The sequence below is a fragment of the Tupaia chinensis genome, unplaced genomic scaffold (genome assembly GCF_000334495.1).
Source record: "Tupaia chinensis unplaced genomic scaffold, TupChi_1.0 Scaffold000252_1, whole genome shotgun sequence".
NCBI lineage: Eukaryota > Metazoa > Chordata > Mammalia > Scandentia > Tupaiidae > Tupaia > Tupaia belangeri.
In genome coordinates this window covers 2,319,915-2,343,687 of record NW_006159732.1, presented here as the reverse complement: position 1 = coordinate 2,343,687, position 23,773 = coordinate 2,319,915, and the positions used below count along the sequence as shown (strand labels likewise).

The 23,773-nt window shown below is 42.5% G+C and overlaps 1 protein-coding gene and 1 long non-coding RNA gene across 3 annotated transcripts in view; both read left to right on the top strand.

The window, feature by feature from the left end:
* Nucleotides 1–13,534, top strand: part of LOC102471248 (uncharacterized) — a 30,094-nt gene extending 16,560 nt beyond the window's left edge. For both annotated transcript variants that reach the window (XR_334630.2, XR_001370410.2), the window contains exons 2-3: nt 12,905–12,989; nt 13,388–13,534. This is a non-coding gene — a long non-coding RNA (uncharacterized LOC102471248). The remainder of the gene's footprint in view (nt 1–12,904; nt 12,990–13,387) is intronic.
* Nucleotides 13,535–23,216: 9,682 nt separating this feature from the next.
* LOC106734926 (chloride intracellular channel protein 5) overlaps nt 23,217–23,773 on the top strand; it is a 12,835-nt gene continuing 12,278 nt past the window's right edge. Inside the window, exon 1 of the mRNA XM_027772082.1 lies at nt 23,217–23,739. Within this exon, the coding sequence (XP_027627883.1) occupies nt 23,305–23,739 (435 nt within the window). The 5' untranslated portion in view covers nt 23,217–23,304. The remainder of the gene's footprint in view (nt 23,740–23,773) is intronic.

Genomic DNA, 23,773 nt, shown 5'->3' with positions numbered 1-23,773 from the left:
AGTACCCAAGTGGACAAACGGAAGAGCAACACCACCAGCAACAGGAGAGGCCAGCTGCACTACCTCTGTGGCTGGTGCCCAATGGCCGTGGAGTATGTGAACAGAAAGAGCCAAGGGGTGTCCAGTGACCTAAGCTCCTTCCCAGCTCTCGGACACATTCTGGAACGTGGTTCTCCGCCATCCTGCCTACGACGTTAATTGGCATGACAAATCCTGACAGCCTATGTCTTTGCTACACATTTCCTTTCTGTGTGTGGGAACTGCCATACTCTAGAATTTACCTAATTAGCTAGACTGTCCACAGTGGAGAGGGAGGTGCCAAAGATGAGCATTTCGGACGTCGGGAGGACATCTGGCATGCAGAGTCCTACAAGGGGGATATCTACCATGAGCTATCAGCCCCAGATCTTGGGCTAGGATTCAAGGGCAGGGAACGTGTGAGAACAAGGCCAGGCCACCAGGTTAGGATGACCTAATGAGCTGGGCATTTTACCAAGAAAGCGACATGTGGTAGACCTACTAGATCATAAAACCGGGGTCATACTGGAGATACATCATAAAAACAAGGAACAAGGTTAGACTAGAACACAAGCGAGGCTGACTTAATGCTGAGTTATAGAGTGTTCGAAAAGAGCTTTTCAAATCCCCCTTCCTAATGCCAGTTTTGGTTCTAAAGAATGAGAAATGGGTCCATCTAATATAAAAGAAGGGAGGAGGGAGGAGAGGAAAAGACTAGGCTGGCCATGACATGGCCATGTAAGGCCTATCTACAGGAATGGGCTATCTCCCATACCCATGTCCCCTACGCTATTTCCACTGCCACTGCTTTCTCTCTCTCTCTCTCTCTTTTTTTTTTTTTTTTTGAGAGTTTTTTTTTACTATAGGGTGGGTGTGCTTGCCAAAGAGACAGAGGGACAAAAAGTGAGAAATCCTCCCCCCACCCCCGGGAGGATGACAACGCCACAATCCCTTCTGCCCCTCTCAGGATTTGAGGAGCACATGTACACGTACGGACCCAGTGTATTTCAAGCCACCTGGTCCAAGATTCGAACTGTGGTTCACCATGTGGGAGTCCAGCACCTCAACCACTATGCCACCTGCTGGCCCGCCACTGCTCTTAACAAAATCGCATTGCCATTCTCTAACCTCCAGTTGCCATCCTTCTGAGCTATCCTCATTTAGGCCCTGAGACAACACTAGCATATTTGTGCAACATGGAAAACTGGGAAGAACCCCGAGTACAGGATACTGCAGTCATTGGTGCACGACAGTCACTTTGACAAGCATTTTGCTGAGCAACATATGATCAATCACCAATGATCTTGGTAGTATCTCCAGAGGGGTGAGTGAGACTTGGAGTGTGTCTTGAGAAAGGAGGTAGGTGAGTGCAGGGAGAATTTGATATTCTTTTATAGCACTTCCATTTCTTGCATTGTGACTACGTATGTTTCTTATATAACTTAAAATAAAAAGAATGTAAAGTGATTTCTAAAAATTAGAATAAAGCGATGATCATGAATGGCAGCAGTGTCCTCGGGCCCCAGGAATTTGCTGCCCGTTGTTCTCAGCAGTAAGACTGAGGAGTGGCAAGCCAGAAGGGAGGTGGGTATAAATGGACAGCCCAGGTCAAGTAGCTCCTGCCACCTGTGTCAATGCCAATGGCATCACCAGCCACTCTCTGGCATCACCATGGTGAAGCAGCCCCAGGGCGAGTCGCGTAGTTGTATAATTCAGGGAATCAAAACCTTCCTATACCTCAGTTTCCTCATCTTTAACATGGGAGTAGAGGTAATGATTTCACTTCCAGTTAATTCATAGGTTCTTGTTTTTTTTTTTTGTCTTTGCTTTTTCCTACCTACTTGACATTTCCACGCATGCAGGTCTGACCTAGTGAATGGATACTGAAATGAGGTAAAGGGTCAGATGTAGGCAATGAGTGCTTGGAGCCGAAGTGGGGTGAGTCACACACCGATATATCTTTAATGACCTGCTTCTGCCTGGCATCTTGGGAGAATTAACAACAGGACCTAATATTATCATTTCCAGAAAAAGAAGACAGGTCGACAGTACGTCAGAGAAGCAGGAGCGAGGTCTCAGCCTTGCTTTTTATGGCCATACAATCTTTTCTAAAAGAATTACTTATTTAATTTTACTTATTATTATTTTAAAATTTGACCAGAGAGAGACAGATAGAGACAGAGACAGAGAAAGTGAGAAAGCTAACCGCCAAGTCTGGGACTTGAACTCTAGTCCACCAGGTGGGAGTCCAGCACCCTAACCATCATTCTACCTGCTGGCCCCGGCCACACAAATTTTTAACCACATGAAAGCACTGGAAGTTTTTTCTTGAGTTTTCAATTTCTCCCTCTATTCTTTTAGAAGCCTTTATGGGCAAAATCTGACCAACACGATCAGTACCCTGCTGGTCATGTTACAGAGGAAATGTGCCTTTTAATTATTTCCTCTTTCCTTTCCCCACCGGAAAAATCAGCTCAAAGGCCAAGGACTCTACGCAACCACCCACAACTAAATGCGTGGGCAAGAATATACATTTCACAATTTTTAAAACATTTATTTATTTTAAATTTACTATGGCAGGAAATGCTTACAGAAGAGGGGCAGAAAGAGAGGGAGAGAGAAAGTGAGAAAGCACTCCCCAGAGGGATTGACCATGCTTCAGTCCCTTCTCCATTCTTCTGTCTGGATTTTGGGCATGCACGCACACATGCCTGGGTGTTTTTCAGGACTCGAACCGTGCAGTCCACCATGTGGGATCCAGCTGTCTTGCCCTCCATACGTCTTACCCTGGGAGGCCCACATCTTGCATTTTAAAAACAATTTTAAAAATTATTTTACTGCAGAATTTGCTTTTTACTTTTCCTGAGTTTTGAAGACATGTGGTCTTTGTATACATGTGTATATAAAAGAGGTAAGGCAGTCTAGAAATGTATGAAAAGCAAAGTAAAATTCTTCCACAATCCCACTACCCAGAGGCAGTATTGTGTGTGTGCATTTCTGAGAAGTATGTTTGGGTTTTTTTTTTAACATGTACTTAATTTTTTTCCCATACATTAATTTCAGGAAATCAATACCCATTTAGTTTCATCCCTTCAATGTACAGCAAAACACAAGGTGAGCAAAATACTTATGTGCTCCTTTCCTGAAAGTCCTGCTTTAGAGGGAGGTTGCCTTTCTGAGGTGCTCTTTAAAAAAAAAAAAAAATCCAGTTTCTTCTTTATATTTTTAAATTTGTCCAGACAGAAACAGAGAGAGAGAGAGAGAAAGGAAAGCGAGAAAGCAAGCCACTGACTTGAACCATAGTCAGCCATGTGGGAATCCAAGGCTTTTAACCACCACACCCCCTGCCGGCTCCCCTTTTAACAATCAGGAGTGAGGCTGCAGTTGACCTGATGACCCCATGATAGTCCTGAAAACTTGACCTGGTTATTTTTCTGCCCCTCCTTCTTGCTGCCAGTCTAGTACCCTAAAGGCCAAAAAAGAGTTTCGCGTTTCCTAAAACTCCTACTTTGGAGTGTGTTTATAGAGTCTAGTGGGATAAACCAGTTTCTTCTTTATATTTTTAAATTTGTCCAGACAGAAACAGAGAGAGAGAGAGAGAAAGGAAAGCGAGAAAGCAAGCCACTGACTTGAACCATAGTCAGCCATGTGGGAATCCAAGGCTTTTAACCACCACACCCCCTGCCGGCTCCCCTTTTAACAATCAGGAGTGAGGCTGCAGTTGACCTGATGACCCCATGATAGTCCTGAAAACTTGACCTGGTTATTTTTCTGCCCCTCCTTCTTGCTGCCAGTCTAGTACCCTAAAGGCCAAAAAAGAGTTTCGCGTTTCCTAAAACTCCTACTTTGGAGTGTGTTTATAGAGTCTAGTGGGATAAACTCTCTAGCTTCCTGAAGTTTTGTGTTTGTGTTTGATTGTTACTGGCCTGACTTTGTATCCAGTTTTCTATCTCTTTCTCTAAGATAAACTATAAAACTTAAAACCTGGAGTGGAACCTGCCGGGTAAGTTCCTAAGTTCCGTGAATTCTCTAATCATCTAGCATAAGCATTCTGTGCCCAGTCCTTGGCAGGCAGCGGTAAGGGGGACAGCCAGTGCTGGCTCTCCACACTTGTTCACTGGACTCTAGAAGCTTCTCAGGGCCAGCCAGCTCTGCATTGGCACGGGCGCTCTTCTCAGAAGACAAAGAACAATCAACACATTGTTCTCAATTGAGTTCACAGTGTAAAACCCCTTGGGCCAGGCACCAGCTCCCTCCAGCTCTGGGGTACTTTGACTTTTTAATAGCCTGGCTGCTGACACCTGAGCTGCACAGCCAGGCAGGAGTGAGAGGGCTGGAAGTACCTATCCTTCCATAACAAGGCTGAGAAGATCTGCCATGATGTTAATCCTTACAAAGATCATGGTTCCTCTCCACCTCCCACAGATAGAATAAGAGGAAGGAATGCTAACACAATTCTGTTTTTGTTTTTAATACCATAATGTCTCTTCTAATGCTCCTTTTGAAATTTCCAATATGAAGCTTTTGGCAAAAAAAAAAAAAAAGAAAAAGAAAAGAAAAGAAAAGAAAAATGAGTGTCTGCCCTAAGCCGGTGCTTAGGTAAGCTAGAATTTGGAAAACTAGTAGCATTTTTTTTTCTAAAAAAATTTGCTGGAGGGCATGTGTGCTCAGGGGAAGAGACAGACACCGAAGGAGAGTGAAGAAGCCTCCTCCCCCCCACTCCCCCACTCTACCCTCCCACCCCGGTCATGAGGCATGTTCACACCACAATCACTTGTCTTCCACTTCTCTTTTCAAGATTCTGGGCACTTATTCACATGCACCAGGCATGTTTTTCAAGTGACCAGGTGTGGAACTTGAGCCATGCAGTCAGCTCTGTGAGATCCAGCCACCTTAACCACCATGCCATTGGCTGCTCTGCATTTTCACTTACTAGTAGTGTTTTCATTTCAGTTTCAGTAAGACTCAGTACGATTTAAATAATTCCTGCAAGGGGCCAGCAAGTGACTATCCCTGCAGTCTCTTCTCCTCCATTCTCTTTTTGTGGTTTTGGACATGCATGCCCAGCATGATTTTCAAGCCACCGAGTATAGGACTCAAACTGCAGTCTGCTGTGTTGGGAGTCTAGCGATTTAACCACCACTCTACTTGCTGGCTTCTTGTTTGTTTGTTGAGAAAGAGAGAGTCTTGATAGAGCCTTACCATGCTGTGATCCTCCCTAGAGCCTAGCAAAGATCCCTTTTTAAATAAACACATAGGTGTGCCTGGCATATCTGGGTTGACCTGGAACCACCTGTGTGGTTCCAACATCATGCAGCATTTATGCCCAAGACTGAGCCCCAGTAAGGTTCTTCAGTGACCTTGTCAGAATAGATGGTCTATCTGGCATTTGAGATAACTTATAATTATAAAGCCAATTGTACAAAATTACCAACCATAGTGATATGCATTTAGATGTTTCACTTTTTGACCTATTTCTTTATGAGTATGACTCATCTGCTTGTAACTGCTATACCCATGCAACTATCATTAATCTATCTGTATGTTTGTGCTTGCAAAAATGTGTCTATCATATTGTGTACTGTGGTCTATCACTGTTCTGTCATGTTTTTATGCTTCTCACATAAATCCACCTTAAACATATCAATGAAAAAAAAAGTTTTTTTGAGAGGTTTTTGCTACAGGGCGTGTGTGCTCACCAGAAAGACAGAGAGACACAGAGAGATAGAAAGTGAGAAATCATCTGTGCATGTGAATTTTCTTCAACAAACATATTGGAAAATGCAGTACAGTCCTACAAATGCATTTTCTCTTCCTCATGATTTTAAAATTTTTTTAGAGAGAGGTTTTTCCTATAGGGAAAAAGGTATAAAGTAGAAATACACAATGACATAGATAAATCTCAAATCCATTATGATGAGTGAAACAGTAAAATAACATGATGCAATTTTATTTCTTTTATTTGAAGCTGTAGAAGGGAAAACTTCAATTAAAGTCATAATAGTAGTTGCCAATGGTCAACCACAAAAATCACAATCCCAAATGCTGTAATCCTGAATGTTGAAATTACCTAAAGATCAAAATTCCTTTAATCTAAAATCCCAAAAGATAAAAATTCTCAAAATATAATTCTAGAAAAAAAAAATATATAATTTTTTGGAGAGGTTTTTGCTATAGGGCACGTGCGCTTGCCAGACAGAGAGAGAGAGACAGAGAGACAGAAAGCGAGAAATCACCCCCCAGGGGGGATGGCCACGTGGCAATCCCCTCTCCTCTATTCTCCTCTCGGGATCTTGGGCACGCAGGCACACGCACCCGGAGTGAGTTTTAAGCCACCGGGTCCGGGATGCAAACCGTGGTCGACTACGTGGGAGTCCAGCGACATAGCCATTACGCTAACTACTGGTCCCTGGAAAAAATATTTTTTGAAAAAAAATTTATTGATATTGGAAGAAAACTCACATATAAGCAAAACCACACAACTCAAACCTGTATTACTCAAGGGTTAACTGTAGTTTTCTTTTTTATTATTTATTGAAAAAATTTTGCTATAGAATGCATGAACTTGCTGTAGATAAAGAGAAGTGGGAAAGTGAGAAAGCACCCGCCATGGGGGATGGGCATGCTGCAATCCCTTCTCCTCCATTTCTTCTTTCAGGATTTTGGGCACACATGCACAGATGCCTGACATGTTTTTTATTTTTTCTTTTCTTTTTTTTTTTTTTAAGAATTATTTTATCTAACTTTCTTTCTTTTTCTTTTGTTCTTTCTCTTTCTCTCTCTTTCTTTCTTTTAATTAGACCAGAGAGGGAGAGTGAAAGACAGGGAGAACAAGTGAAAAGGCAAGCCTCCAGGTCTGAGACACGAACCACGGTGAACCATGTGGAAATTCAGCACCCTTAACCACCATGACACCTCTGGCCCCACCTAGAATGTTTTTCAAGTGGTTGGGTGTGGGATTAGGACCACCAAGTTGGCCGTGTGGGATCCAGACACCTTAATCATCACACCACCAACTGGCCCAGCTGTAGTTTTAATTTGCATTTTGCTTTGGCTTTTTGGGTTTTAATTTGCTAATACATGTGAGTTAACATCTGCGTGTGCAAATTATTATGCACAGTGTGCTAGGGCCTTGATGCTCAGTGTGGCTCATGAACCGTCAGTTAGTAACTCTGAGAGCTGGTTAGAAATGCAGAGTTCCAGGCCCTACCACATGCCTTCTGAAACTGAATGCATTTCTTTTTTGGAAACTTCTTTTTTGGAGAGGTTTTTGCTTTAGGGTGCGTGCGCTCGCCAGACAGACAGAGAGAGACATAGAGACAGAAAGCGAGAAATCACCCCCAGGGGGGATGGCCACGCCGCAATCCCTTCTCCTCCATTCTCCTCTCGGGATCTTGGGCACACACGCACATCCGTCGTGAATTTTAAGCCACCGGGTCTGGGACGCAAACCACGGTCGACTATGTGGGAGTCCAGCGACATAGCCATTACGCCAACTGCTGGTCCCTCCAATGCATTTCTTTTTTAAAAAATGTTTTTGCCATAGGGCACATGAACTGGAGGGAGACAGAGAAAGACAGTGAGATGGAAAGTGAGAAATCACACCCCTCCCCACCAGGGCGATGACCACACTGCAATCCTTTTCCTTCAATCTCCTCTCAGGATTTGGGGCATTCACACACACCTGGCATGATTTTCAATCCTCCAGGTTGGGGCTTGAACAGCAGATGGCCATGTGGGAGTCCAGTGCCTTAAGCACTATATCACCTTCTGATGTCCAGAATTTACATTTCAACAAGATTCCCAGATAGTTGCTACAGGCATTCAGGTTTAAGAAGCTGTGTTGGATATAAAGGTAATTGAGATGTTATTATCCTTAAGAAATGGGGAAGGATAGAAAAGGTGGTTAGGACGGACTCATAAAAGTAAGATGAAGGAACCAGCAGTTAGTGTAATGGCTATGTCACTGAACTCCCATGTAGTCGACCGTGGTTCAAATCCCGGACCCGGTGGCTTAAAACTCACGCCAGGCGCATGTGCGTGCGTGCCCAAGATCCCAAGAGAAGAATGGAGAAGAAGGGATTGCAGTGTGGCCATCTCCCCTGGGGGGTGATTTCTCACTTTCTGTCTCTCTGTCTCTGTCTGTCTGGCAAGCCCATGTGCCATATAGCAAAAACCTCTCAAAAAAAAAAAAAAAGTAAGATGAAGTTATTACAGTAGATAGACGTGAAAATTAGTCCTAAAGGAGACAGAGAGATCAGAAAGGGATGCATGGGGGAGGCAGCACTTAGCTGGGTCCTGAGTGGAAGATGGGAAGGAGAAAGGACGAATTTATGTTTCTTAGCTGCGCTGGAGGAAGCTTACCCTGGTAAAGGCAGGAGTTAGATGGGAATGGTGGAGAGAAGAACAGTTTGGGGACTAGAGTGACAGTCCAAATAAGACAGACAGACAGACGTAAAAGTGACTTCCAGATCTTAGTACAGTGTACATTGTAGATAAATAGATAGATACGTTGATTTAGGACTTAGCTTTTATTGGGATCTCAGGACAAAGAACTAATAAGACAGATACAATGTGCTATGATTATTAGCAACGAGAACAACTTTTCCTTAGAATCATAAAGATACTGACAAAAAGACATGTCCGTGACACCTGAAGTGTTCATGACACCACAAATACTGGCAAGGAAGTTGAGTGCAAACATCTCCCCATGTCTGTGTGTACACGTGTGTCTACACAAACTAAAGGGAGCCATTCTGATGTTGGTATGGACGGTCCAGGATGTAGAGAGATATCATTACGTATTTTCTATTTGGTTCGAATGTTATGAGTGCTAGGAACCGAGACTTGGGATAAAGGTTTATGAGTATTTTATTACTTAGTAAAGTGAACCAGAGTAGGAATAAAACACGTTCAAAGCTGGTCTGTAGACTGTTTCTAGAAAAAATTCATTACAGAGAGAAAAATAATAATCAAGAGAAAAATAAAGGTTTTCGTAAATGGCACTGTGAAAAAATGCAATGAGTGGGGCCGGCTGGTGGTGTGGTGGTTAAAGTGACTGGATTGCACATGGCTAACTGTGGTTCGAGTCCTGGACCTGGTGGCTTACATGTCCAACATCCCAATAGGAGAATGAAGAGTAGGAATTGTGGTCTGGCCACTCCCCCTGCAGGATGATTTCTCACTTTCCCTCTCTGTTTCTCTCCAGTGAGTGCACGCATCCCATAGCAAACTTCTTAAGTAATGCAATAAGTGTCCTACTTGTTTTTCTTTGTCTAATAAGCCAAAGGAGACAGTGTTAGGATATAATGATGGTTTCCTCCAGGAGATGAAGTTACTATAAAGCAGAACAAGACAAGAACATGGGTTGTTCATTCAAACACACTCGGGTTCAGGTCTGGCTTTCCTGCTCACTGTGTGCTTGAGACCTGGGGCAAATTATCTCACACTCACATTCCTCAGGTATAAAATAGAACAAGTAATCACCTTATAGAGGTGTGAGGAGCAAATGGTTTTTACTAGAACCTTCCCCTCCTTATTGTAAAATATAAGAGTTATCACTTCGCACCTATCAGAATGGCTATTACCAAAAAGACGAAAGATAACGTGTTGGCAAGGATGTGGAAAAAAGGGAACCCTTGTTTCCTCTTGGTGTCACAAATATGTCTTTTCCTCAGTTTCATTATAAAAACAAGTACAAATTTCCTCAAATATCAAAAATAGACTGTCATGGGGCTGGCAAGTGGCGTGGTGGTTAAAGGCGCTGGACTCCCACATGGCCAACCACGGTTCAAGTCTTGGACCTGGTGGCTTGCTTTCTCACTTCCTCTCTCTCTCGCTCTGATCAAACTGAAAAATAATAATGGTATAATAATAAATAAAGTTAAATAAAATAATTATTTTAAAAAAATAGACTGTCATCAGGCTGGCAGATGGTATAGTGGTTAAGGGCACTGGATTCCCACATGGTTGACCCCGGTTCAAGTCCCAGACCTGGAGGCTTGCTTTCTCACTTTCTTTCTCTCTTTCTGGCCCCCTCTGGTCAAGTTGAAAATAAATAAATAAAGTTAAATAAAACCATTCTTAAAAAAAAACAAAAACAAAAACAAATAGCCCACCACATGATCTAGCAGTTTCACTACAGGGCATATATTCAAAGGATATGAAATCAGTACTCTGGACTGGCATCCGCCCTCTCGTTGTCAGTGCAGTTATTTACAACAGCCAAGATACGCTATTAGCCTAAGTGTCCATCAGCAGATAAAAACCGGTGGCATGTACATGCAATGGAATACTATGTGGCTCTAAAGAAGAAAATCCTGTCGTTGCAACTACATAAATGAATCTGGAGGATATTGTCAGGTAACATAAACCAGGCACAGGCAGGCAAGTGCATGCGACGTCACACACGGGTCCAGAGAAGTCGAACTCAGAAACGGAGAGTACAGTGGTGGTCATCAGAGACTGGGCTTGGGGGGAGTGGGGAGACACCGGTCAGGGACACAACATTTCAGACAGGAGGAATGAGTTAAAGAGAGCTAGTGTACGTCATGGTGGCTACAGTTAAATAGTACAGTGTATGTCTGAAAGTTGCCAAGAGCCTCTATAGTGTGTGCTCACGAGAAAAAAATATGTGAAGTAATGCATTTGTTAGGGGCTGGATTTTGCCACAATGTACACATGCATCAATGATCGTGTTGTGGACAGATACATATATACAAATTTTACTCATTAATTTAAAAAACACAAATTCAACCTAAGAGGGAACCAGCAGTTAGCGTAATGGCTATGTCATTGGACTCCCACGTAGTCGACTGCGGTTCGCGTCCCAGACCGGTGGCTTAAACTCACGCCAGGCGCGTGTGCGTACAGGCCCAAGATCCCGAGAGGAGAATGGAGAAGGGACTGCGGCGTGACCATCCCCCCTGGGGGGGGGTGATTTCTCGCTTTCTATCTCTCTGTCTCTGTCTGTCTGGCGAGTGCACGCGCCCTATAGCAAAAACCTCTCCAAAAAAAAAAATTCAACCTAAGAGAGGCCAGCAGGCGGTGTGGTGGTTAAGGCGGCTGGATCTCACGTGGCAAACAGCACGGTTCGAGTTCTGGAACTGGCAGCTTGAAAAACACACCGGTGGGTGTGCCTAAAATCTCAAGAGGAGAATGGAGACAGGATAGTAACAAAGCTATCCCTCCTGGGGTGTTGGAGGAAGGAGGATGTGCTTTCTCACTTTCTCTCTTTCTCTGTCTCTGTCTCTGTCTCTGTCCGGTAAGCTCACAAACCCTATAGGAAAAATATGTAAATAAATGAAATTATATTAAATTAATATAAGAGTTGTTAAATGAACTGCAGGGAATAAAAAAAAGAGAAATTAAGCCCTAAATGAATGTGACACAAGTTAGATAAAATTATTTTAACGAAATGTGGAATTCAGACTGCCGACCAGATAACTGAGAAACCAAGCAAAACGCAGAGAGTTGGAGAGCTCAGGTTTATTTTGCCCATAGGCTCGGAGAGGTTAACACTCCTGGCTCTGAGTCAGTCTTTTTTTTTAAAGAATTATTTTATTTAACTTTATTTATTTATTTTAATTTGACCAGAGAGGGAGAGAGAGAGAGAGAGAAGGAAAATGAGAAAGCAAGCTGCCAGGTCCAGGACTCGCAGGACTCGAACTGGGCCATGCCACCGGCCATTCTCCCCTCCCTCCAGCCAGTCTTGGCACTTGGTTTTTAAGGGCTGTAAGGTGGGCAGTTGCAGGGGTGGTACAGAGGCTGTACAGGGGCAGTGAAAAACCAGTTGCAGCCGGCCTTCCGGGGCAAGGTGGCATGCTGCAAGGTTCCTACAGCACAATTAAGTACTGTTACCTGGAGCACCTTTAGGGTAGGGGACTTCCTAGTCTTACACAAACACAATGGAACCTTAATGCTCTTTATGGCTCAGGGCAGGAACATATGAAGGTAGGGAGTTTCAGATTATTTAGCAAAGATAGTAAGAATGTTAATCACTCTGTTTACTCTAGGCAAAAAGAGGATGCAAGTTTCCAGTATAGAGAGGAGCTCAAAGTGGAGGTGCTCCTGCTTCAGTATAGTTAGAATTTGAGGCACCTTATCCTCCAAGCAAAATAACTGAGAAACAGAAGAAACGGCATCGGGCTGATGTATTTATTCATAAACATCAACTTTAACCTGCCTAGTTCTAGCCTACTCTGGTTTCTCTTCAGAGTGCATAAATGTCTGGCCTCCTCCTAAGATAGTATATAACTGAACTCTGACGTGCCTCTGGGGTCAGTGCTGAGAGCAGGCAACAGTGCCCCCTGGTGGACAATGAATGCAGAGAACGCCAGAGTTCTCCAATCCGGAAGGTGATTTTGAACTCTCATACATAGTACAAGCGTTTGCCTTGCGTTCAAACAACAAAGTTTGATTTTCACTGCATTATCTAGAATTATGGTGAAATTATAGACATCTGGTATTTTCTCTGACTTTACAGACCTGCCTTTACAGAACACAAAATTTAAAAAATGACGGCAGCAAATTTTAGAAGAAATTTAGCGTCTGCTGTTAGGGGACTGTGATTATAATGTTGTAGAGCATGAAAGCAGCCTGAGCCTGGCTTTTATATGTTTAAATGAATTTGATAGCACCTGCCTTACTGCGTCTCTGTGCAAATCATAAATACACTGTCAATATCTTTTGAGGTTTGAAGTTTCTTTAAATACAATATGTGATTATCATTAATTATAGCAGGTATTAGGTTTATTGAATGAAACTAACCCCCCAATTGCATATTAATAAATGCAACACAAAGTAGAACTAAGTTCCGTTAATATGCTGACATGTTACTTGTGTTATTACTTCTAATACTTATACATCAATTTTTTTTCCCCTCCAGAATTCTGAATACTCAGATTGTTGTGCCTTAGTTGTGAGAGAACAGTGGGAAACTAACACTGAACATGCCTGTATAAAGCTTCCAGGTGCTGAGGGTTTCTTGTTTTGTTTTTTTTTTTTTTTTTTTTTAAATTGCCCAAGAGAAAGTGTTGTTGCCAAAAAAAGATGGAAAAAAAAAAAAAAAAAAGACAGAAAGAGAGAGAAAAGCACCCTCCTCCCCAAATGGGATGTGGTTATACTGCAATCCTTTCTCCATTTCTTCATCTTGCTGGAATTTGAGCACGCTTGCACTCATTCCCAGCTTGTTTTTAAACTGCCAGGGCTGGGATTCAAACCGTGGTCAGCCACGCGGGATTCAGCTCCGTTAACCACTAGGCTGCAGCCTGGCCCCACAGTCCAAGGTTTATAGTTTTTCATTGACTCTGCAAGTGCTTGGAAGAAAGGTGTTATCTCCATTTTAAAAAAAGTTTACTTCTTTTGCTAGAGAGAGACAACAGAGAAAGAAAGAGATGCAGAGACAAAGACACAGATACCCCCCAATGGAGACTTCATACCTCAGTCCATTCCCAATCTCAGCCAGCTCTGACCACGGGCCTGTGCAAGGTGGCCTCGGTGTGAACCCAGGACCTTCCCCAGGTGAGTCCATTTATATCACTGCTGTGCACCACCTGGTCCCTGCTACCTTCATTTTTACAAAGAAAGAAAGCAAGACAAGCAAATATTTTTAAAATAGTAAACACTCGAATATTAGTTGATGTAAATGATTTCAAAGATTCAGAAAGGTTTTTCTTTTATTGTTCATGAAATAAATTTATTAGTATTTTTTAGGTGTTTGTTTGTTTGTTTTTTGCTATAGAGGACATAGGGATGAAGAGAGAGGGAAAGTGAGAAATCACCCCCCAGGGGGACAGCCATGCTGCAGTCCCTTCTCCATTCTATTAGCATCTGGAGCATGCACGTACATGGGCCTGGCATGTTTTTTAAGCTGCTGTTCTAGGACTCGAACTACAGAGTCAGCTATATGGGATCCAGCACCTTAACTACCACACCACCTGCTGGTTCCAGTCAAGTGAAATTTTAAAAGGAAAACAGTTTTGTTTAAGGAAGTGATTGGCCAGCATGTCAGGAGACACATGGGAAGCTCTCTCATTGCTCTTGCCTTATGCATTTCCCAGGTCATGACTCTACAGCACTCCAGAGACCAAAGGGTAATTAATGCATATCGCAGGGAAGGGGCCAGCTAATGCTGGCATGAAAATTGAGGTGATTGTGCCCAAGATCACCCAGGTCAGTAAGTGCAGAGTCAGCATTTGTACCCAGGTCTGCTTGGCACCAAAGTTTCTCTGACCTCATGTTGCATGTTACTAGAACTATGTGCAGTTCATTCTCCCGTCATTTTCATGATTGTTATTAAACACGAAACACCTCAATACACCTGAGGCTTTTTTGTTCAACCCCACCATTCCATAATTTGCCTTTTCTGCCTCCTAGGTCTGCCCACTACTCAGCCCAATGTCAATCAAAACAGAATTTAAATATGTGTTTGGAAATCAACTGTGCCATTTGCTAGAAGGGAAATTGTAAAGGAAAGTTATACGCAATCTTAAGATGCCAAGTCAGCCATTCAGGGCCCCCTCCCTGCTGCACACATTAATTACCTTTGTTCTCTGGAGAGCCACAGTGTCACAGCCTCTGAAATGCAGAGAGGCAGGGGCAATGACAGAGCTTCGCATTTCTCTACTGATTTGTTGGGCCAATTACTTATTTAAACAAAATCTTTTCCCCTTTACACATTTATTTGACTGAACAATAAAGCAAGAAATCTTTGAACGTTCTAAATCAACAATTTACATCAACTATTTGGTTGTCAGAAAAGTCATGGCACATTTTTGCATAGAAAAACATAGAAAAGTAAGTCATGACTTTTCCGACGACCCACTAATATTTGAGTGTTTATTATTTGAAAGAGATTTGCTGGTCTTGTAAAAATATGTTTAAATGTCCTGTGTATACATAATGAAACACTGACTTTTATAAAAGAGAATATAAACATATACATGATTAAAATGAGATACATAGGGTAGAAAAAGGGGCAAAAGAATTACCTTTAGAGGTGGAATTATAAATTATTTTTCTTATCTTTTTCTATAACGAGCATGGACCTTTATAATCAGAAATCTTTTTAATGTAAAAATACATAAATCTGCGATGCCACAACAGGAAATTCAAAGTGACAGCTGTGTACATATGAAGACTCTTCAAAAGGTTCATGAAAAATATGCATTATGGAAAAAACTATGCATGAATTTTAAGTTTTTGTGATTAGCTGTAATTCAGTAACTTGCTAAGGAAGTGGTGGTTTGTTTATAGGAGTTGAAGCGTGTGAGGACAGAAGCGATCTCAAGCCCACACAGTTTAACAGAACTGATTGTAATTTTACTTCTCCACGAACTTTTTGAAGTCTCTTGGTTTTTGTTTTTTTGAGCTAAGCGTGTGTTTCTTATGCAGTGACTTGTGAGAACAAACAATGGCTGATACTGTTTAGAAAATGTGAAACTGAAGAATGGAAGGAGAGCCTATTTGGGACCTGTGTCCCCAACCTGGCAGAATGACAGGGATCCAGCAGTTTTTTCTAAGCCCTCGCCTCTTCTGTCCATCTTCCCTGGATGTTTCAGAATAACAATTTGTACAAGATTATCATTTATCATGTAGAGAAGTATGTAATATACAGAGTGTGCACGTACCCACACTCAAGAGCACTGATATAGACTGCTTTTGATTTACTAACACACAACCAAGATTCCTTAATGTCTTTGGAGAAAAAAAAAAAATCCCCAAATGGTAAAACCTGAAACCCTTTAAATCACAAAAAGAAACTCTCAAAGATAGAGAAATGCACTTGAACAGGTAGGTAAGAGATCTCAATGGACCAAAATTGGCTGTAGCGAAAGCTCTTTACCTTCAGGTAGCTCGGCCTGGTTTTTCTCCACTAAGATTTAGATAAGCTTAGTATTCCCACCAATACCTTTGACCCTCATGCAGTGGTCTTTGTCTTTGTCGGCAACAGCCTGGTTCAGAGGGTGTCCACCGCTCTCTTGCTGTCTTTTGTCTGCAGGTTCATCTGCTTTGAGTTGCTTCTTCCCTACCTTGGAGGTTCTGGAGAACTGACAAAGATACTAAGGGGTCAGACAAAGAGGTTTTGGCCATGATGGGGACAGCAGAGGGAGGTGGAAGAGGAATCTAGAAGCCTCCTGAATAACGAGGGCGGACTGGAGGGCTGTGGGAGACCATCCATGAGGTGGGCACGTGGGTTGGGTGTGCAGTCTCAGGCTACATCAGACCACAGAGCCAGGGTAGAGCATAGGGGCAGGGAGAGGATGAAGCAGGGCATGCCCTTCTTTAGTGCTCAGGGCTTTTCATTTATCCTTTTTTCTTTTTTTTGAGAGAGAGAGAAATATTTTTGCTATAAGGTGCATGTGCAGACAGACAGACAGAAAGAAACAAAGAGACAGAAAGTGAGAAATCGCCCCATGGGGGGATGGCCATGCCGCAATCCTTTCTCCTCCATTCCTCTCTAAGGATCTTGGGCATGCAGGCACATGGGCCCAGCGTGAGGTTTAAGTCACTGGGTCTGGAACTCTAACTGCCGACAACTATGTAGAGTCCAGCGACCTAACCGTTACACCATCTGCTGGTCCCAAAATTCATCCTGTTTTTATTTATGTAGTTATCTATATTATTTCATTTAACTTTACTTATCCATTTATTTATTTATTTTAACTTGACCAGAGAGGGATAGAGTGAGAGGAAGAGAGAAAGGGAGAGAGCAAGCCGCTAGTTCTGGGCACGAACCGCAGTTGGCCATGTGGGAGTCCAGTGCCCTTAACCACCACGCCACCTGCCGGCCCCATTCATCTTATTTTAAAAATGGGGTTTGGGGGCCAGATAGTAGTATGGTGGTTAAAGCATAAAGTTCAGTTTTCTCATTCTGGCATTCAAGGCCAATCACAGCATTGCTCAGTATTGTCATCTCCTCTATTTATCCCCGATCTGCATACTCCACCTCTCTGGTTTAGTCTCCCTCATTGTGAGATACCAGCTCTGCTTCTTGTCACACCTAACATTCATTTTTCACTCCATTTTTCCAGTCTCACTTAACTTCCTAAGACACTCACTGTTCCTGCTCCTCACTCCCAGGCTAGGGGAGCCTCTCCCACTTCAGAAATCCTCAAGGGCAGGCCCACTTATTTGTCCCCAGTCATAACGTTTCACATCATCAATGACCTTTCCTGAAGAAGGATTGTATCTTACACTTAGATTTTAAGTTTTCAATGTCCCATGGTATACCTTAACGCCTTCTTTAACCTTTATATGCTCAGATTTTAAAACTCCAAATAGATTCAGAATATTTCATTATTTATCAGAAAAAGAGAACATAAGAATTCATGTCATCATCTATGGAATTTTTTTTCTCATGATAGAGCACATGTGTTCATGAGAGAGGGAGAGAGACACCTGCCGCTGGGTCTGGTCATGACATGATTCCCTTCCTCCCGTTTTCCAGCACGTGTGTTGGATCCTGGGTACTTCAGGCTGACCAAGTCAGAGGTCCGAACTGTGGTCACCATGTGGAACCTGGCTTCTCTAGTACAGCACATTACCACTATGGCATGGAGCCAGGCTTAAACAGTTACTTTTAAAAACAGTAGTAGCAGCGCTAATAAGAACTAGCCAGCTAATGCAGTAATCTTGTCACCTACATTATTTAAGTAAATCTTCCAACAGACACAAATTACTATTCTAATTTTATATACAGGAAGACTGAGAATTAGGGAAGACAAGAGGTGAGAAATAAATCTTCCCTGAAGAGTGGAAATGAGATCTTACCATTAGCTTTTCATTCCTGTGGACAAAGACTTTGCATTCTCTGGACTGAAAATATTGCTAAAATGACAAGCCACCAGCCCCACAATCTTGCGAGACTAAGTGGCTCCTCAAAGTAGCATTGAGGAGAAGGGTGAAGCAGGGAGACGAAGTGGAAGTATTGGCCTTTGAAAGGAGCAAGGGCTTCTTTCTTTCCTTTATTTTTAAAGAGATTTTTGCTATTGGGCATGTATGCTCACCAAGAGAGACAGAGCTTGACGGAGAGTTAGAGAGACAGAAAGTGAGAAATCACCCCCCAGGGGGGATGGCCACACCACCATCCCTTCTCCTCCATTCTCCTCTCAGGATCTTGGGCACGCACTGGGCGTGAGTTTTTTAAGCCTCTGGGTCTGGGAATCAAACCGTGGTCGACTACATGGGAGTCCAGTAATGAACCATTATGCCATCTGCTGGTCATGGCTTTCTTTAATTCACTAGTTTTTCTCTTCTCTGTAACTGTTTCCTTGCCTTTTGGAAGCCAACTCTTTGTGCTGGTTTTCCTGAAGCTCATGTGACTAATTCAGCTATCTCTGGTGAGAAGGTCCTGTTTTAAATGACAGGTTTACCAAATGTATCAGGGCTTAATCACTCATTCCAGGGCCTGTTGTAGGGTATGACCTCCGACCTGTTTGAGGAGTCTACGGTTTGATGATTTTCACATTGGTTCCAATGAGCTGATATAAACTCAAGTGAGTTTTCCTGGAAAAAGTCCAAATGTTTGAGCTCTGTAGGAACCTTAAGCCTGTAACTAGTCTCTTCCCCTCCACCTTGCAATGTTGAACTGATTCCAAGCCCTTTTCCAACAGCACTTTCTGACCTAGTCTCATTTCCCCTTCCTCCTCATCTGCAAACCACTGATAAGGATGACTACAGGGAGGAGGCCTCAGCAGAACAATGCTCAGGCTTGCCACCTACCTGCAGCTCTGGCTGTGCCTGTTTTCTCTGGAAATTGAGCCATTCCCATGCCTTAAGAAGTAAGCAATCCAAAAAAAAAAAGAAGTAAGCAATCCAGAGAGTACTTCCTTTTGCAAATTCATGGCCACTGGTTCTACAGTGTCCGAGAAACATCAGGGAGTTGCCAAATCTGAGAATAAATGCAACAGGACGGAGTGTCATATCCAGGAGAATTCTCTTCAGAGACAGTGCTCTGTGTTCTGCTTGAATTCTTGGAAAATCCTTTTTGGGAGGGAGGTGGGGGACCCTTTTTCCAGTTCAGATGTGAGTGGAGCTAGTCTGAAAAATAGTCTGTGGAAGAAACTGGAAGAATTGATAGCTCTTCTGAGAGTGGAAGAAGGGAGAAAAAAGGGAGAGGAATGAAATTGAGGGTGGAGCCAGGGAAAGGCCACCACCTGATGGGATTATTTCCTGTGGCCCTGAATCTCCATGAAGATATTTCCCTCTGCCTGTGCCAGTCCCAGACAAGGAGCTGCACCAGAATTTAAATCAACTGTGGTGCCAAGCAAGCCTTTCTTTACCAAGTAAAGATCGTGCTTGAATTTGCGCTCTGGTAGAAGTCTCCCCTACCCTTACAGCAGTAATGGACGGCTCCCTGACCATCATGGAGTATCGCTGCTTTAGATCATCCTTTCTTTGGCCAGAGAGAGGCTTAGATGGCAGTCAGAAGTAGATTTAAGATCCGAAGATTGTGGAAACAAACAAATAAAAACAACTAAAACTACCTTAAAAATGATGGAATGATTGGGACCAGCAGTTAGCATAATGGCTATGTCGCTGGACTCCCACGTAGTCGCCGCGGTTCGCGTCCGGACCCGGTGGCTTAAAACTCATGCTGGGCCCGTGTGCGTGCGTGCCCAAGATCCCCAGAGGAGAATGGAGGAGAAGGGATTGCGGCGTGACCCTCCCCCTGGGGGGTGATTTCTCGCTTTCTGTCTGTCTCTCTATGTCTTCCTGGCGACTGCACGCGCCCTATAGCAAAAAAAAAAAGAACCCAAAAAACGAAAAACAAAAAAACCCTCTCAAAAAAAAAAAAAAAATGATGGAATGATTAAAGATCTTTCCTTGGGAAAGACTCAGTCAAGAATTTATTATACCAAAAAGAAATTTTTAAAAAGGACATTAAAAATGACCTTGAATATTGGAAAAGAAATTAAGCAGTATCATTTCCCCATGTTCCAAATAATAATAGGCTTAATCTCATCCTCTAAAATTGTCATAATTTTTAATCTATGATTTCATTCCACTTTTAACTCAATAAATCTTATACTAGTTTTCTTTAAAAAAGTACTTACTCCATAAATATTTTTGGGTGGAAGTGGATTATTTTTATAAAAACTGATGCAAGAATGAACTTTTGCATTTGAGTAACACATGGTTGGACCCAGATTCAGGAGAAAAGCTGATGAAAAAGCTATGAAACAGCACTTAAGAGGTATGTTTACCGAAGGGTGTCCGAACTGGGGAGGGCTTAGATGCTATCTTGCTTATCTAAGCCGACAGCATCGTAATGACCCTGTGTGTTGCTCTACATTTATTAGCGTTGGGGTCAGGATGTGGCTGGCACCATGGGCTTAATGTAGATTCCTCTTCCTGACTTGTGCAGTCTAACAGTTGGGTTTCAGGGATTTGGTTTTTTTTCTTTTAACTCCAAAAAGTTAATCACAGTAATCATTAACTTTATTTACGTATCATGTAAATAACATAAAAACTTTATTAATGTATTTTCATCATGCCTTTCCAATGACCCAATAGATTAGCTAATCTCAGGCAGCTGTTAACCTTGCCATAGGCTATCAAAGTGATCTTTAAAATCTTACAACTTTTAAACAATTTTACAGTAAACTTTTTTTTACAAGTAATAGTACACTTCAACAATAAATAATATAGTTGAATACATAGTTGTGTATCATTATCAAGTATCATGTACTGGACATAGTAACTGTATGGGCCATACTTTAGACAACTGGCAGTACAGCAGGGTTACTGACACCAGCATCACCAAAAACGCATAAGTAGTGTGTGGTGCTATGGTGTTAGGATGGCTATGATGTCAGTGGGTGATAGGAACGTTTTTAGGTCCAATATAATTTTACGGGACTGTCATCGTATCTGTGGCACATTGATAGGAACTTCATTCTTCAGCCTCTGACTGTATTAAATCTTCGGCAGTGAGGCAACACGGCAGGTATTCTAGTGCTAGATTAGGAGCTACATGTTACAAGTGTTTCAGTAGTGAAGACACGCATGGTCAAGAGGAGCAACAGCACCCCCAAAGGAGTAAAAATTGGTTCTTGAGAGGTAAAAATGGCTTACTGCTAGAAAGCACAGTGTATCCCTGTGTATACTGCCATACACTATGGAAACAGATATGCAATATCTACAGTATTTTAATTTCTTGATAAAAATACTTTAAAGGTTTTTTCTGGGGAGTGGAGGAGGCCAGGCTGTGATCATGAAACAAATAGTTGAAAATGGTGAGTTTAGAAAGGAAGTGAGCAGCAGAAATATCGCTAAGCCGGAGGTTCAAAAGCCACAGCTGAAGCTGAGTTTAGAAAGGAAGTGAGTAGCAGAAAGATCTCTAAGCCGGAGGTTCAAAAGCCACAGCTGAAGTCAGCTCCGTCATTAACTTTCTGTGTGAATTCAGACCATCCACTTCCTTCTCTTCAGGTTTTATGTGTGTCTTGATGGCTGTTGGGTTTTTTTGCCTGTTGGTGTTTGTTTTCTAATGTAAAGTAAGATAAAGACGGAATGATCTGTTAGGTATTCTACAGCTCTAAAATTATGAAGATGATTTTAGGCAGGACTGTTCAGTTACAAATGCATCAGTATAGCGCCTATGTTAATTTTTCAGGTATTTGCTTCCCTTTTTAATAAGAGAAAGGGCCAGTGTCAATATCTTTTAATGTCTCTCTGATCTCTTTCTCCTTACCCAGTCTTTAAGCTGTCCCAAAAGCTAGAATTTTAGAAATATTCCTTTAGTTCTCACTAGAAGATTTCTGGATACAATACTAAAGCATAAGAGTACAATAAAGTTTTGCCGGTAAGATGCCCATCAAATGCTTTGAAGCCTGTCAATAGGAGTTACATTGCTTCTCAATGTTCTCATGATATTTAGACGTTTAAGTTCCCTTACAACCTACCTGAGTTATCACTTCAGAGAGAAAGATGTACATGGTGTGGTGAAGGAAAGAGGGAATTAGCAGAACAGAGTACCAGATTAAAAAACAGAGAGACTGGAACCAGTAGATGGCGTAATGGTTACATCGCTGGACTCCCATGTAGTCTACCGCAGTTCAAGTCCCAGATCTAGTGGCTTAAAACTCCTGCAGGGCGTGTGCGTGTGTGTGTGTGTGTGTGTGTGTGTGTGTGTGTGCCCAAAAATCCCAAGAGGAAAAGGAGGAGAAGGGATTGAGGCATGGCCATCCCCCCGGGGGGTGATTTCTTGCTTGCTGTCTCTCTGTCTCTCTGGTGAGAGCACACATCCTATAGCAAAAATCTCTCTTATAAAAATCCAAAAAAAACCCCAAAAAGCAGAGAGCATCTTTGTACAACAGAGGACATCTACTCAGCTGTCATGCATGCGGTTCTTAACTGCTTTCTCTAGACCTGGGCCAATTGCACTAAGAAAACTTTAAATAGTTTTTACTGTGCTAGGATTTTAATTTCTCTTCCTGTCCCTCCAACTATAGTTAAAAGCCCCTTCAGGTCACAGAATGCATATTCCAACTCTTTTGTTTAGTGCTTAGTGCAGTATCCTATAAATAATAGGGTCTTAGTGAATGCTTGTTAACTATGATACTCACACAGATTTAAGAGAAAAAAAATTAATGCCATAAATCTTTAGGCGCCTTATTTTGGGGTGATCTGTACTAATGCGCCCATAGGCCTTAGTGTTTATCTCCTTTCCCTTCTGCCATTTAATTACATAGTGGTATTTCCAGATAAGAAATGTAAATAGAAATGATTACCTAACTGGGGTTTATGTGACTCATTCATCATAGAGTATCAATATGCAAAGAATTGTTTTGTGTGATGAATTTGGCTGTAAATGGATGGGTTACCATAGTGAAGAATCATAGTTCTCCACTGAATAGCAGGTACTTCTCGAATGTCGTCAACATTTGGAGGCAACTGAAGGAGGAAACCCTACTAGTGACAAATAGTTAAATATTCACAATTTTAGTGTATGCAGGGATGATACTTCAGTTTAACCTCTGATTTATCCAAAGACTCTTGGAGTTACCAACAATGAGGCAAACTCGGAGGCTAGTTGAAACCACCTTTAGGAGTGAAGGAGTTAACTGAGTGTGTAAGCTTTATCTTCTGTCCAATGGACTTGTGGTTTCCTTATTAAAGTCTCCAGTAAATGATTGTTAGAGTCCTGTCATTGATAGCTGTTCCCAGTTGCTATGATTCAAAAGCCCATTGATTCCTCTGCAAGGCAGTGCAGTATCCTCCGTCCCTCTACCCATTTCATATCTGCTCAGCTCTGCCGGCGAAAGGATCCATCAGTCAATAAGCATGAATGACGAAGACTACAGCAGCATCTATGACATAATCCAAAAAGAGAGAATGTATGAAGTCCCAGATGAGCCTGACGGAAATGAAGGTCCCTTTTATGATGAAGTCCATGAAGACCTAGGGCCGGAAAGCAGCTGGTACGCCACTAGGCTGGAAACCGACGATTATGATTCCGTGCCAGTCAGTGTCACCAGGGGTGAAGAAAATAGGTTGGCCTCTTCCCACCCAGAAGCAGGAGACTACGTGCTGCCTGATGAGATGTGTCCTGAGGATCCTCAACCAGGCGAGCCCAACGAGGACAAAGACAGCTCAGTGGGAGAAGCTTATTCTCCAACCCAGGACCAGGAGTTCTGCGTGGAGGAGCCCCAGGAGGACGAAAGCATGACGAAGGAAGACTTGCCTTCTCTTTCGAGCTTCACCATCCAGCAAAGCGAGGCCTCCTCCATTAAAGAAGATCCCTCCACCTGCT